The 14,514-nt window shown below is 40.8% G+C and overlaps 1 protein-coding gene across 1 annotated transcript; it reads left to right on the top strand.

The window, feature by feature from the left end:
• The first annotated feature begins 18 nt into the window (after window positions 1-18).
• On the top strand, window positions 19-13,830 carry LOC124275463 (U2 small nuclear ribonucleoprotein auxiliary factor 35 kDa subunit-related protein 1-like). The gene is given in 11 exon segments (XM_046711040.1): window positions 19-123; window positions 1,810-1,895; window positions 4,376-4,509; window positions 4,511-4,543; window positions 5,167-5,262; window positions 7,358-7,396; window positions 8,636-8,733; window positions 9,283-9,389; window positions 9,958-10,120; window positions 10,929-11,038; window positions 11,790-13,830. Coding segments are annotated over 11 exon segments (1,833 nt in total). The 5' UTR covers window positions 19-64; the 3' UTR covers window positions 12,698-13,830.
• The last annotated feature ends 684 nt before the right edge of the window (window positions 13,831-14,514 follow it).

Below are 14,514 nucleotides of genomic sequence, written 5' to 3'. Positions count from 1 at the left end.
GTACTCGCGTGTGTTACTATACTTCCTCACCGGAAGTACTACAGTTAGGCAACAAATTTTCAGCATGGAATCAGTGAAAACAAACGACGTGACGACAGAAATGTGTCCAACCCAGAAGATGAGGTATGTTTGACATTTATTTTCATGCTCTTGTGTCTGTTAACGATCAGTGTTATACACTGACAAAGACATTAGAAAAAAAGATGCAGTCATTTGTTAGATGTCAAATTCATTTTGTTTACACCATACACTTATACACATTGACGAAAGTCTTGATTTTGAGTAGTGGCAGATAATTGACATAGTTCTTCTGTCTGAGATGGGATAACCTGGAAATCCTACAATAAATAGAACGGGTGCCAGTCAAATCGCCCCAGCAACAAAATGTCCTAACACATTTGGTCAAAATGCCCCCCATTTTTGGTCAAATTGCCCCCGGGTGAGGGTGGGTGGGTGGGGGTTGGTGTATAGTCAAAATGCCCCAATTTATTTAAAATGATTAAATATATGACATAAATGCATAGAATACAGGAATATTACTTTTGCTCTCATCTGTTTACTAATGGAACATATATCAGAAATATTACTGTATTATACTATCTATACTACAATATCCCAAAGCGAGCTGAATTTGACGTTCTGGTGATTTCGACGATTGCATTGCTAGCGTTATATTGGGGGAGTACGCACGCGATCGGAGTGTACAAGCAGTTTCATCGGCAGGGTGGATGCCCGGTCACTGTCGTGAGAAGTTTTATTGACAATTGAAATCCGGAAGTTGAGTTGTATAAAAAGCAAACAAACATCAATATTATTTACCCAAGATCGTTAGTACCAATAGATGCAAAATCAATTGCCTTTATAACCAAAAATAGCAAGCGAAAATTCAGTAAGATCAGTCGTCTGCTAGTGACAGGCAATATAAACAGGAAGCCACGTGATCACAACACTCCCTCACAGTGCGGAGCAAAAAGTATGGCTCATCGTCGAAAACCCATACAAAATCACCGGACGTGGCAAGCAGCAAAAGTTTCGCCGATACGATATCATCAACATTATTTTTGTAGGAAACACTTCATATTTGTGTATGAAATAGTTGAATATATCCTTTATCACTCAAGGTTAGTAAAATAAAAACTTCAGATGATATTACAGATAAAAATTACCTTTTTGTCATACATCATCGAAAACCCCAGACACCGGGATACTGATATATGAAGAATATGATATCGAAGTTGAGAAAAACTATGCATTTATGGCATATATTTAATCATTTTAAATAAATTGGGGCATTTTGACTACCCCGCTGGGGCAATTTGACCAGAAATCCGGGGCATTTTGACAAAATTTGCTGCGGCATTTTGTATCTGGGGCGATTTGACTGGCACCCATATAGAACTATCAAAAGGTTTTTCAGTTATTGTTAATTCGGTCCTGTTAGCATGTTTGATATCTTCCATTATGTTTTTTTAGTGCTTAGGATATAATAAGAACATCCATTGTTTTCCCGATTGTATGATCAGTTGTAAAACGTTCACTAACTTATTAAAGACAGCTTCATCTTAAAGACCACAGACCATCTGAGTATCTGCAATGTCTGTGTGACACAACCCGCCTCGTTTGGGCTAGAGTAAACACTGCCGTTCAAAAATGTATGATGTCCGAAAAAAATTATCTATTATGAAAAAGCATTGCTGTCAGGTGTACTCTCTTGAGTCTAATGAATATAAGCAGACTTTAAAAAATCGAATGCAGTAGCAAGATTTAGGTAGGTTTGTTTTATGTGTTTTACACTTCTCTTGCATTTAGTCACAGAAAATGGAAAGCCATGATGCGCAAACAGAAAAGACGAGCAAAGCGACAGTTGGAGGATCAGCAGAAACCACCCGACAAAGGTATACTCTCTCTGTCTCTCTCTGATTTTTATTGACATAAAGTCAGAACCTTGTTTACTCAGTATTCTGTTGTACAAACGAACCTTAGAGCTACGATGAACGTAAACCTATCCTAAATTATCGGAGATATGATCAGCTTCACACTAAATTTGCTTTGTACAACACCCTGGTGTCTTAAGACAACGTAATCTTTTGCCCAGATCAAGTAAATTGAGTTAATAAGGTCTCAGTGTATTATATTTTGTAACAAATTCTAGTGCAACTAAAATGTACCAGTGAAGATACAGGTTACATTTGGTCCTCAGCAACCCGAGAGACCTCTAATGGGATTGTGTGGTCAGGCTCGCTGACTCTTGTCACAAATGTGTAGATTGATGCTTATGCTTTTGATCACTTGATGGCAGGGACTGGGAAAGGCAGGGGCCATGGGCCATTTTGCTCATTAGAATTATTATTGTGAATATATAAAAATATGTTCTAGTTATTGTGCACATCATACCTTTTGTATTGTAATATATATTGTACATGGGCCTGCAGCCTTTCTACTGAATAAAGTTATATATAATAAAAAATGGCCCATTAAAATTTTGAAGTTTACTATTGATACAAGGGCAGTTTTCTAAATTCAGAAAATGGCTTATTATCCTGAAAATGGCCCATTGTCAAAGTTCTCTATCCCGATCCCTGGGATGGTCTGGCCCAGACTTGATTATGTGCAAACGCCAGATTATGGAGATAGCTGGAATATTGTCAAGTGTGGTGTTACATAACAAACAATCAAGCAACTTAAATGAAGGCTTTTTATCCCCTCGACGTTTTGGACTTAGTCTGAAAGGGAGGGGTGGGCTTCGTTTCCGGAGCATAACTCAAAAGACGTTCAATAGTTTTCTCCAAAACTTTGTAGATATATCAAACAGAACCTTAAGTGGTGCCTGTTGCTATTTACAGACTTTTGTGATTTATTATTTTCTTGGTTTCCATGGAAACGATTCAGACTTTCCAGTCTCAAATCTTTCAGAGAGGGGTGAGCTTTGTTTCGCAGATCACAACTGTTTGGACTTAGAAAACCGTTCGGATATTCTTCTACAAGACTAGACAGATATATCAAACAGATCTTGAAGTATTGCCTTTTGCTATTTGCAGATTTTTGGCATTTTCATTTTTCATGATTTCCATGGGAACGATTTGGACTTAGTCCAAAAAAATCAAGTTGGACTTTAAGTAACTGTCAGATGATTTGTTCTTTCAAATTTATGGGAGCCGGGGGTATTGCCATCTTCTTATGTCTCTTGTTTTGTTTAGTATTAATGTTGAATGATGCTGTCAGCAATATTCTAGCTATGTGACAGCTGCTTGTAGAGTGTAAACAATCTAACCTGGACCTGACAATCCAGTGATAGATATTGTCAACTTGGCAACATTGAGTCAGGCTACAATCAATGCATAGACACATCTTGACCACCTGATCCATTTGGTCTCTCGTTATGACCTGCACAGGTGGCTGAGGACCTATCCTTACCTGAGAACCACCCAGTATTGCAGTGGTCTCTCGTTATGACCTGCACAGGTGGCTGAGGACCTATCCTTACCTGGAAACCACCCAGTATTGCAGTGGTCTCTCGTTATGACCTGCACAGGTGGCTGAGGACCTATCCTTACCTGGCTGAGGAACCACCAGTATTGCAGTGGTCTCTCGTTATGACCTGCACAGGTGGCTGAGGACCTATCCTTACCTGAGAACCACCCAGTATTGCAGTGGTCTCTCGTTATGACCTGCACAGGTGGCTGAGGACCTATCCTTACCTGGAAACCACCCAGTATTGCAGTGGTCTCTCGTTATGACCTGCACAGGTGGCTGAGGACCTATCCTTACCTGAGAACCACCCAGTATTGCAGTGGTCTCTCGTTATGACCTGCACAGGTGGCTGAGGACCTATCCTTACCTGGAAACCACCCAGTATTGCAGTGGTCTCTCGTTATGACCTGCACAGGTGGCTGAGGACCTATCCTTACCTGGAAACCACCCAGTATTGCAGTGGTCTCTCGTTATGACCTGCACAGGTGGCTGAGGACCTATCCTTACCTGAGAACCACCCAGTATTGCAGTGCTCAACTCTTGCTGTACTGTCAAAGGGAGAACCACCCAGTATTGCAGTGCTCAACTCTTGCTGTACTGTCAAAGGGGCGGTGGGTTAGCCCAGTGGTTAAAGCATTCGCTCGTCACGCCAAATACCAGGGCTCGATTCTCCACATGGGTACAATGTGTGAAGCCCATTTCTGGTGTCCCCTGCCATAATATTGCTGGAATACTGCTAAAGCGGCGTAAACCTAAACTCACTCACTCACTATACTGCCAAAGATTGGGGGGATCTTGCTGGTGGGATGGTTTTACATAATTTGTAACGACACACTGGTAAGTTTTTTGAGCCTGGGTAATTTTCAAGCGTTGGTTATTCTAATGCTGGGGCCATACATTACAGCTGGGTCTGTGAGCGAGTCTGAGGATGAAGCGGCACTACAGGCACAGGAGGAAGAGAGGCAGCGGCAGCATGAACTGTGGCTGGAACGAGAGAAGAAAGCAGAAGAAGAATGGCTGGCCAAACAGGAGAGAGAGAAAGAAGGAAAAAGAGCGGAGACTCGAAGCGGAGGTATAATTCATGGGATATTGATGGTTTTTTATCTCAGTCATTCACCTGTTGTTGATCTGATGTCTTGACATGTTTAATGTGGGAGGTAAACAGTCTTTGCACAAAGACCTACTGCTAAGTCAGGGCTCGATTTAGTGGTTTGTTACTTGCACTGGTGCAACCCAATGTAACAAAGTGCAACCCAGTAATTTGTCTAACTTGCACCAGGTGCAAGTCAATTGTTTAGAATTTTATCAACAAAAAATATAACATTTAAGCATAATTATGTCAGCTCATTTTTCTTCTAAACTTTGAATACTTCAGTAACCTATTTCTTTCATTACACATTGCAATAAGAGCAGTGCAGCTGGAATTTGGCTGGTGCAACCAGGTTTTTATCTCAGGTTGCACCTGGTGCAAGTAGGTTAACATATCTTAAATCGAGCCCTGTAAGTTAGTGTTAAACTGTGAGAGTTGCAGTCATCTTAGCAGTGGTAAGATTACTTTGTTTAACAGGCCTTAATATTGGTCTGTAATAGAAAACAGAATAGAAAATAACCTTCATTATTGTTGTATTTTTTAGTATTTGAAAGTAATTATCTTTTGGTTAACTATATTTTCTTTTCCTGTAATATTTCCAACAGCGAAAGATTCGGGAGGAGTGGGAAGAACGGCAGAAGAAGGAGGAGGCGGAAGAAGAGGAGAGGGAGAAGATAGAGAGAGAGAAGAAAGAGAAACAGGTGACATGGAGCGAGAGCCTGGTGGACTTTCTATATCCTACACACAGTGCACTACCCACACTGATGGGGAGGCTTTGTCCTCTCGTAGCGTAATGGCAGCATGTGTTAGGCACACCTGATTCCACTAAGGTCATTGTCGAAATTTGAATGGAAGAATGAGAAATAACATCTTGACCCACTCTAAAAGGGATGGACAACCTTGTAATTGAATGTTTTGTAAATTTTTAGAAAAATGAGCAATTTTTTGTGGAAATATGTAACGATGATAAACGATATACTAAAATCTATTTCAGATGTTAAAATTATCAGAACCTATGTCTTCACAAATCCACCATTTTAATATGTTGAAAAGAAGAAATACATGTTCTTATGTACACAAACCTTTAAATAAGTTCCAGAACAATTCAGTTTTTCTAAATGTGAAACTTTGACATATTCAAAACTATTCTTATAAAAAAAGGTTTTGCAGGATGATTTTATCGATAGACATAAAGTATTTTTCTTATGAAATTGACGAGTAACTTTCCGTGTAGTATGTGATACATCGTTGTTCAGTGTTGTGTAAATATTCTTGAACATCAGATGTTGCATCCTCGATAACCTCCAGGGTATATGTTCCGATAAATATGAACTAGTACCCTGTATGCATCTACGACTCGGCCCTATAATTGTATTAGTGGAGATTTATCGGAACGTATACCCTGGAGATTATCGAGGATGCAGATGTTGTGAATCCCAGAATCCCAAATTTGTTACCTATGTATCCTTACACAGCTGTTGAGGTATCAAAGAGATGCAAGCTCCATGCAAGGATGAATACGTGATATTGACTTTGTTGTGTGCCAGATGCTTCCATCATTTCCTTAACGTCAGTACATTCATACAGGGACTGAACCCACTCAAGTTCCTCTCAAGAATGTTGTATCTTTTCTCATGTGTTGACGTAGGGGCATCTCATGATGTTCATTACCTTAGACCCGTGAATGTACAGGGGTAGGATTGGTCTTCAGTAACCCATGCTTGTCGTAAGAGGCGGTTAAAAGGATCGGGAGGTGGGGGTCGCTGACTTGGCTGATACATGTCATCGTATTCCAATTGCATAGATCAATGCTTTTGATCACTAGATTGTCTGGTCCAGACTATTTACAGACTGCCGTGATATAGCTGGAATATTGCTGAGTGTGGCGTTAAACAACAATTAAAGCAAAGCATCCATACTTGTGGTCAGTGTTGATGTCTTCAGTACGAGGATAGCTGACCACCAAATGACCTGGCTGCAAAATGGCTGATCGTGGGTGGTTCAGTTATGTAGTGGATGGTGTTTTTCTGGCACTTTCAACCAGGGATTGTTTGAATAAGTCATTTAGTAATGATTGTTCATGCCGCCATTACGTATCTCCAATGTTGCTGCCTGGCTGGTAGCTGCGGAACTCCTTTCAACAATCGTCTTTCATTAAGTTCAATGTTTGAATGATGAAATTTTTGGTAAAATGTAAAATTGTCCGTATCATGCTATGTCAGTAACTTTTCCAAGCCACCAACAGTACATCAATCAGTGTCCTGTTTCACAAAGCGATCGTAGCACTAGAAACTGTATGAGTTGTGTCAGGCCTAGTGTTTACGATCACTTTAGAAAAAGGGGCCCGATATGTATGAAAGTTAATAGTTATTGTTGGTCATCATATTGACATATTTAGGTGATCAGCTATCATTCAATCTCATATCTGACCCGTGAAGGTCTGGGTTAGAATTGATCTTCAGTAACCCATGATTGTGTTAAGAGGCGACTAACGGGTCGGGTGGTCAGGCTCGCTGACTTGTCATTGGTTCCCAATTACGCAGATCGATGCTCATGCTGTTGATCACTGAAATTGTTTGGTCCAGACTCGATTATTTACAGACCGTCACCATATAGTTGGAATATTGCTGAGTGTGGCATAACACTAAACTCACTCACTCACTCACTCACTCAATCTGATATCTTTATGTCACAGCCATGATGTAGGCCAGTGATACCTGCCATTTGTGTTTGAGTTGACTTAACATCAGTATCATGTAGACATGCTCTCTGTTTCACTGTCCATGGTGACCACAGGCTCAACTACTTCAACAAGCTACAGCCAATGACAACCAGGTAACCCTAATCATATTCTACACATTCAACCCCAGCTGAATCTTGACCTGCGAAGATCTGAGTTAGAATTGATCTTCAGCAACCCATGCTTGTCATAAGAGGCGACTAACGGGATCAAGTGGTCAGGCTCGCTGACTTGGTTGACGTATGTCATGCGTAGATCAATGCTCATGATGTTGATCACTGGATTGACTGGTCCAGACTGGACTATTGATTGATATGAACAAATGATTGAGGCCAAGACTTGACAAACTGCATGACAAAGTTTGGGTCAGATGTTGCTTTCTTATGTTACTTGCAATTACATTTGGTGTTTAAGAACTTGTTATTGTCCTCACACAGCTTGCTACTATAGATGATTTATATACAAGCAATTCAAGCCTGTTGGACAACGGGGCGGTGGGGTAGCCTATTGGTTAAAGCGTTCGCTCGTCATGCCGAAGGCCCGGGTTCGATTCCCCACATGGGTACAACTTGTGAAGCCAATTTCTGGTGTCACCCGCCGTGATATTGCTGGAATATTGCTAAAAACGGCGTAAAACCATACTCAGCCTGCCAACTGTTGGACACCATTAACAGCCACATTGTCTACACTTGTATGTATGCATATGTATGTTACCCACAGGAAGTTAAGGACCACCCACACAGCTGTGTGTTGCAGTACCCACCAGCTGTGACAGATAAGATAGGAACTGACCTTCTTTTGAGTAGGGGATGTGGTGATATTGCTGGAATATTGCTAAAAGCGGTGTAAAACTAAACTTACTCACTCAGTTGCTTCGCATACTCTATCTGTCTGTCTGTCTGTCTGTCGGTCTGTCCGACCATCTGTCCAACTGTGATACTCTGTTAGGCCCATGTTATGTTAATCAGTCTGGAATCTCTGCCATGTAGATAAAGATGATATTAGGCTTGTCAGACTTGAGGAATATTTGCAACAGGTTTATTAACGTATAATTAAACAGAAAATGATTTCAATTGGTACATTGTTGATACAGAGGCACTGGTTGTCATGCCACAATTCCCCTGAGCAGAGTCAGGCTGTGGGTATGCAAAATCTTTATCGTATGTTTGAATCCAAGATGGCACCAATGTTTCTAGGTTTGTCAAGAACATACCCATGGTCCTGGGTGTCAGCTAGGAATCCTATTCAAAATGTGTTAAACCCACTCAGCTCACTCACAGAGTGCTTGTACTAAAGAGATTAGTCTCCTTAGAGTCTGCTGTATTATGTTTCAGGATGCTTGGCACAACCCGATCGCCCCCATGGTGTATGGCAAGGAGCGGGACCAGTGTCCCTTCTTCATGAAAACAGGAGCCTGCAGATTTGCTGAACGGTACAACTTGCTGCAGAGAAAACTTTGTTGGGATTTCATTACATGTTACTTATTGGTGTAGATACGTGTTGACTTGCAGATTGGCTTATAGAGTGATTGCTGTAGGTTAAGTAGACTTATGTTGATTTATTGCCTGCCTTATGGACTGATTACTTTAGATTTAAGTGGATGCAGACTGGTTAATAGAGTGAACTCAGTGTTGAAGTAAACAGTTGCTATTCATTGAGAGTACTACCTGATAAACAAGATTACAAGACCATGTTTTATCTTTTGTGTTTTATACAGAATAGATTAATTGGAATGTGGTTTGACATCGTGTTCAAGATTTTTTTATGATGTGTATGCATGTGAAATGTTTGTACCAGTCCAGACTTGCATCAGTTTTATAATGCTTGCCCACTGATATACCTTGCTGGAGTTTGGAATCACCACCCACCACGCCACAAGAATAAATACGTTGTCACAAAAATAAATCTAAGTGCCCAATCCCCGAGTTCAACTGTGTCTCGTATGCGTGTTACGTCTCATGTGTGTGTGTTGTTGTCTCAGGTGCTCACGTTCACACACGTACCCGGAGTCGAGCTGCACCATCATGCTGCCCGGGATGTTCGCCAACTTCCGCCTGGAGCAGAGTTTAGTGGATGAGAATGACACAGGTAAGGGCTGTTGCGTGCTCTGTGCCCAGATATAATGTAGATGGTTGATGTGGAGAGTCTTAGATAGAGGACCATCACAGCGCTCTTGGGGGGCCTGGGTTAGTCAGAGCTCTTAATTTGCAAAACCAGATTTGCAGTAATTATGTTTTCTTTGTCTGTGTTGGGTTCTGTAGAAGTTGGAAACTTCCTGTGTGAGGTTATTGACAAGGTTTATCAGCAAACATTGACATATTTGATATCAAAACACACCCGGGTGGTCGTGCATCATTCAAAATCGTTTTCCCAGTTTTTCAGTTTGTAAACTGCAATAACTGATTTGTTAAGAGTGAAAGCTACAGCCAACTAGCTACAGTAGCTAGTGAGCTTAGTCAGTTGATTGTGAATGTGATGTCATGGAAATATGTTCACAATGATCTGAAAGCATTGTCCTGTGATGTCATTGTGTTGTTGATCACACTCAAGTGATATGTTCTGTAGCCAGTTTTACAGGAAGATATTGCTTATATCAGCACTCTCACACTCACACTGACAAATGACCCAAACAAACAAAAGTTGATTTTCTCCACAGATCTGGCACTAGAGTATGACGACAAGGAGCTGTACGAGAACTTTACGGACTTCTACAACGACGTGCTGCCAGAGTTCCGCGGCATGGGTCGGGTCATCCAGTTCAAGGTCAGCTGCAACTGTGAGCCACATTTGCGGGGAAATGTCTACGTCCAATACCGACGGTAGGTGTCCGCAGCTTGTCACACTCCAGCTCCTTCGACATACAGTTACCTCAAGCATATACTACAGTAAGCGAGGATAGTTAACATGGCGACTTGTTCCACCATAGACCCAGGTTTGATTCCTTACATGGTACAGTTTGTTTACAGTTTACATTTCTGGTGTCCTTTGCTGTGATATTGTTGCAGTTTTGCCAAAAGCGGCATAAACCATACTCACAGTTAATCTGTTCAGCAAGGAAAGTGGTTGAGAAATGATTGATAAATGATTGATGTGTTTGTTTGCCATGTCTACCGCTATGTTTTTTTACATTATGTTTGATGACCACTGCCTCCGATAGAAGTGTAGGACTGTACCACTTGGTCGTTAGATGCTTGTTGGGCCATTTAGAAGTTGGCAGGTAATATAACAATGTATGATATGGATTATAACATCTTTATTATTTAGAACACGTTGTTTCTGGGCCTTGTGTGAAGCCCATTTCTGGTGTCCCCCGCCGTGATGTCAGTCAGTGTTTCTGGGCCTCTTCTTGCCCTTCATCAGGTGTTGTTATAATAAAGAAGTTGAAATCCATATCATACTTTGTTATATCACGTCATTATTGTTGTTTGTTGTTTCATTCACAGTGAGAGGGCAGTGGGGTAGCCTAGTGGTTAAAGCGTTCGCTCGTCATGCTGAAGACCCGGGTTCGATTCCCCACACATGGGTATAATGTGTGAAGCCCATTTCTGGTGTTCCTCGCTGTGATAATGCTGGAATATTGCTAAAAGCGGCGTAAAACTAAACTCACTCTCTCTCTCTCATCCACAGTGAGGATGATGCTCAGAAGGCGTTTGTCAAGTTCAATGGCCGGTGGTACGGAGGCCGGCAGATCTCTTGTGTCTTCATCAACATTGCCAGGTGGAAGTCAGCAATATGTGGTATGTCAGCACGTGTAATGGAATCAGTACGAGATGGTTATTAGACCCGTGAAGGTCCGGGTTAGATTGGTCTTCAGTAATCCATGTGTTGTAAGAGGCAACTACAGGGATTGGGTGGTCAGACTCGATGACTTGGTTGACACATGTCATCATATCCCAATTGTGTAGATTGATGCTCATGCTGTTGATCACTGGATTGTCTGGTCCAGACTCGATTATTTACAGACAGGGGCGATGTAGCTGGAATATTGCTGAGTGCGGGCTTAAACAACGAACCAACATTACCGTAGATCTTGGTTATAATGAACAGATATAACATATCAATGTTAACAAAAGTATAAAGCCCCAACTGGTTTGTACTGCTGTATTTTTACCCCTGTAGAGTTACAAAACTCAGTATGCTGAGTATGCCCTTGTACAAGCTCACTGACATCCCATGCAACAATCTAACATGGATACCCACTCTCAGACAATGTAGTGACCGTCTACCAGTCATTATATCAACTTGATGTCGAGCACTTGGAAGGTTTAGGTGAGTTGTGTGACTTTTTAGGGTGAAAAACTAGAGTACCACATAGAAAGCAGTAGAGAAATGATTGCGCGCACACACACACACACACACCTTTGATATAGTTTGTATATTGCAGACTGCAGACAAATAAAGCAAACAAAATACATCAAGTTTACATTTACCACATTTATTTACATTAATTTGATACAAACATATATATTGGACTTTTTTCATTATCAGGTCAGTCTTTTGTCAAGAGGTGTCCGAAGGGGAAATCTTGCAACTTTCTCCATGTATTCAGGAACCCTGGAAATGAATTCTGGCTAGCAGATAAAGATTACGAAATGTCTGAGAGAGACCATCGAAGTTCAGACCAAAGGGATAACCATCATCGGTATGGGTCTGACAGAAGAGATCGTTATTCACATAGAGACAGGTTTGATTACAATGGACGTGATCATAGTTATGACAGTAGATACAAAAGTAGGAGGCATGACAGGTCAAGGTCACGGTCAAGGTCACCAAAATGGAAGGGAGGAAACAGATCAAGATCAAGGTCTCCATCAAGGTCACGTCGAAAGAGATCAAGGTCAAGAAGTCGCAAATCTAGGTCTCCGTCTCGATCAGTCAGACACAGATCTGGTTCAAGGTCGCCAAAATCGAGACGGTTAAAATATCGTAAGTCAAGATCACCAGTCTCTCCGGAGTCAAGAACTACAAGACGTAACAAATCAGAGTCTAGATCTCCATCAAGATCGAGTAAAAGAAGGTCACGATCAAAAGGTCGAAGGTCAAGGTCTCCATCACATTCCATGGAAAATGTCCAAACTTCCAGTAATGGTCAGTCAAATGGAACTCATAAAGCTAAAAAGACAGAAAGCTCCACTGACAGCGATTCAGAAAATAGTAGGTCCAGTCGTAGTGTCTCTAAAACAAAACACAAAAGGTCCAAAAAGCATAAAAAACATAAACATAAAAGTCACAAGAAGAAAACTTCAGAAAAAGATAAAACTAAGGCAAAAGTTCAATCCATCAGTGATCCAGAATCTCCAGAGGATCGTAATGGCAAACTCAACATAATCGAGATCCCACAGGACAGTGGCGAGGAGGACCTCGGTGATGTCATATTTGAAGATGTGTATGTGTAAGGCGACCTCATATAGCTGATCTAGTCTTTTCAGTGTCACAAGCTCTGAATAGACAATAGTAAACCCAGTTGAGCTCAGGATAAACCCACCTCTAGTGGCAGTCATGTAGTACGTGGATATCATTACACATTTGCTACAGTCTTCTTTCATACATATGAAACATATCCTTAAACAATCAGATTTATGCACATGGCAAACGATGTGTTTCTATGCAGGGTCTTTTAAACGATTGCTCATTTTATGTATTGCTCAACCTCTCCTTGTCTTCTTTTAGATTTCAGATTTCTACTGACACTTCCATATTGGATACTTTATATAATCTTGCCCATAGTGGTAGTTGAAGTGAAATGACTTTCCCTCATTGCTGCATATGCAGTTTAGCAGTTGTCAGTGCTGACTGGCTGGTTAAACAAAAACTTCACAAAGCTTCATTCTGGTCATATAAGTACAACATAATATACCATCTTGCATTGCTGTGAACTTATTTCATGAAATTTGAGACAATGTCCTTAAAGCCGTAATGATACTCCTTTAATGACAATGAAGCTGTGATACAATACATATCCCGATAATATGGGTGTGATACGATTGATATCGCAATAATATGGGTTAGATACGATACATATTGCAATGACATAGGTGTGATATGATTTGTAGGCCAATAATATGGGTATTATCGTTTCGTATCCTGATAATATGGGTGTCATACGATATGTATCCCAATAATATAGGTGTGAAATGATTCGTATGCCTATAATATTGGTGTAATATGTTATATATCCTGATAGTATCGGTGTGATACATTTCGTATCCTGATACTCCTTTCATTTCATAAGTTCATATTCTCTCCCTCTTTGCAATTGAATCACAACCCTGAGTCATTTGTTTTCACAATTCAGTTAGCAAATATTGGGTATTGTAGGGAAGAAACAAACAAGCTTTGGGTCACTGTGCAGATTCTGCTGTTTATTGCCAACCAGGAAACAGATCACCTGCATAAAGTGGTTGTTGAACAGTTCCTTTCATACAGGCTGGTATCTCTTACAGCATAGTCTATGTGTTACCTTCCAAAGAGTTTTCCGATATCTGTGTTTCACTGTTGACTTGAAAATAAACCATTTGTTACAATGAAATTGTTGATTTCTTGTGATGGTTTGAACAAACAGAGGATCTTTGTCGTCTATATTTTGTAAGATTGATGTGTCACTCAAGCTGTGTGGTCCAGCATAACAAATTGCAATGTATTGTACCTTGACAGTGAGGATCGTTTGATGCAAATTAAACAGTAGATTGTGTGGTCTGGATCTCCATCATTTACAGGTCACTGTCAAACAGCTGGAATATCTTTGAGTGCCACTTGCACTCACACACACATACGTTACGCATATGGGTAACATGTAACACAAGGGATTGAGACCTTTCAGTGTATTACTCCTGCCAGTAGCAGATCCGGGTTAGAATTGATCTTCAACAACTGATGCTTGTTGTAAGAGGTGACTAACGGGATCAGGTGGTCAGGTCTGCTGTCTTGGTTGATACATGCCATCCTATCCCAATTGGTTCTCATGTCAATCACTGGATTGTGTGGTCCAGAATCCATTTTATACAGACTGCCATCAGAAAGCTGGAAAATTGCTGAAGGCAGCATTACACAACAGAGCTACTGCCAGTGAGTGATGAGTGACTTTTTTTTGCCTGTAGGTTTAAGCTGAGCTGTTCTTCAGTATCGTCAACTTCCAAGGTACTTTCAGGGTACTGTTGTACAAAGCAATCTTGGCACTAAGGTAACTGAAACTCATATAACCTAATATACAATA

This window comes from Haliotis rubra, unplaced genomic scaffold, assembly GCF_003918875.1.
Source record: "Haliotis rubra isolate DU_JTF1 unplaced genomic scaffold, ASM391887v1 Scf1048, whole genome shotgun sequence".
Taxonomy (NCBI): Eukaryota; Metazoa; Mollusca; class Gastropoda; order Lepetellida; family Haliotidae; genus Haliotis; species Haliotis rubra.
This window is presented reverse-complemented; position numbering and strand designations above follow the sequence as displayed.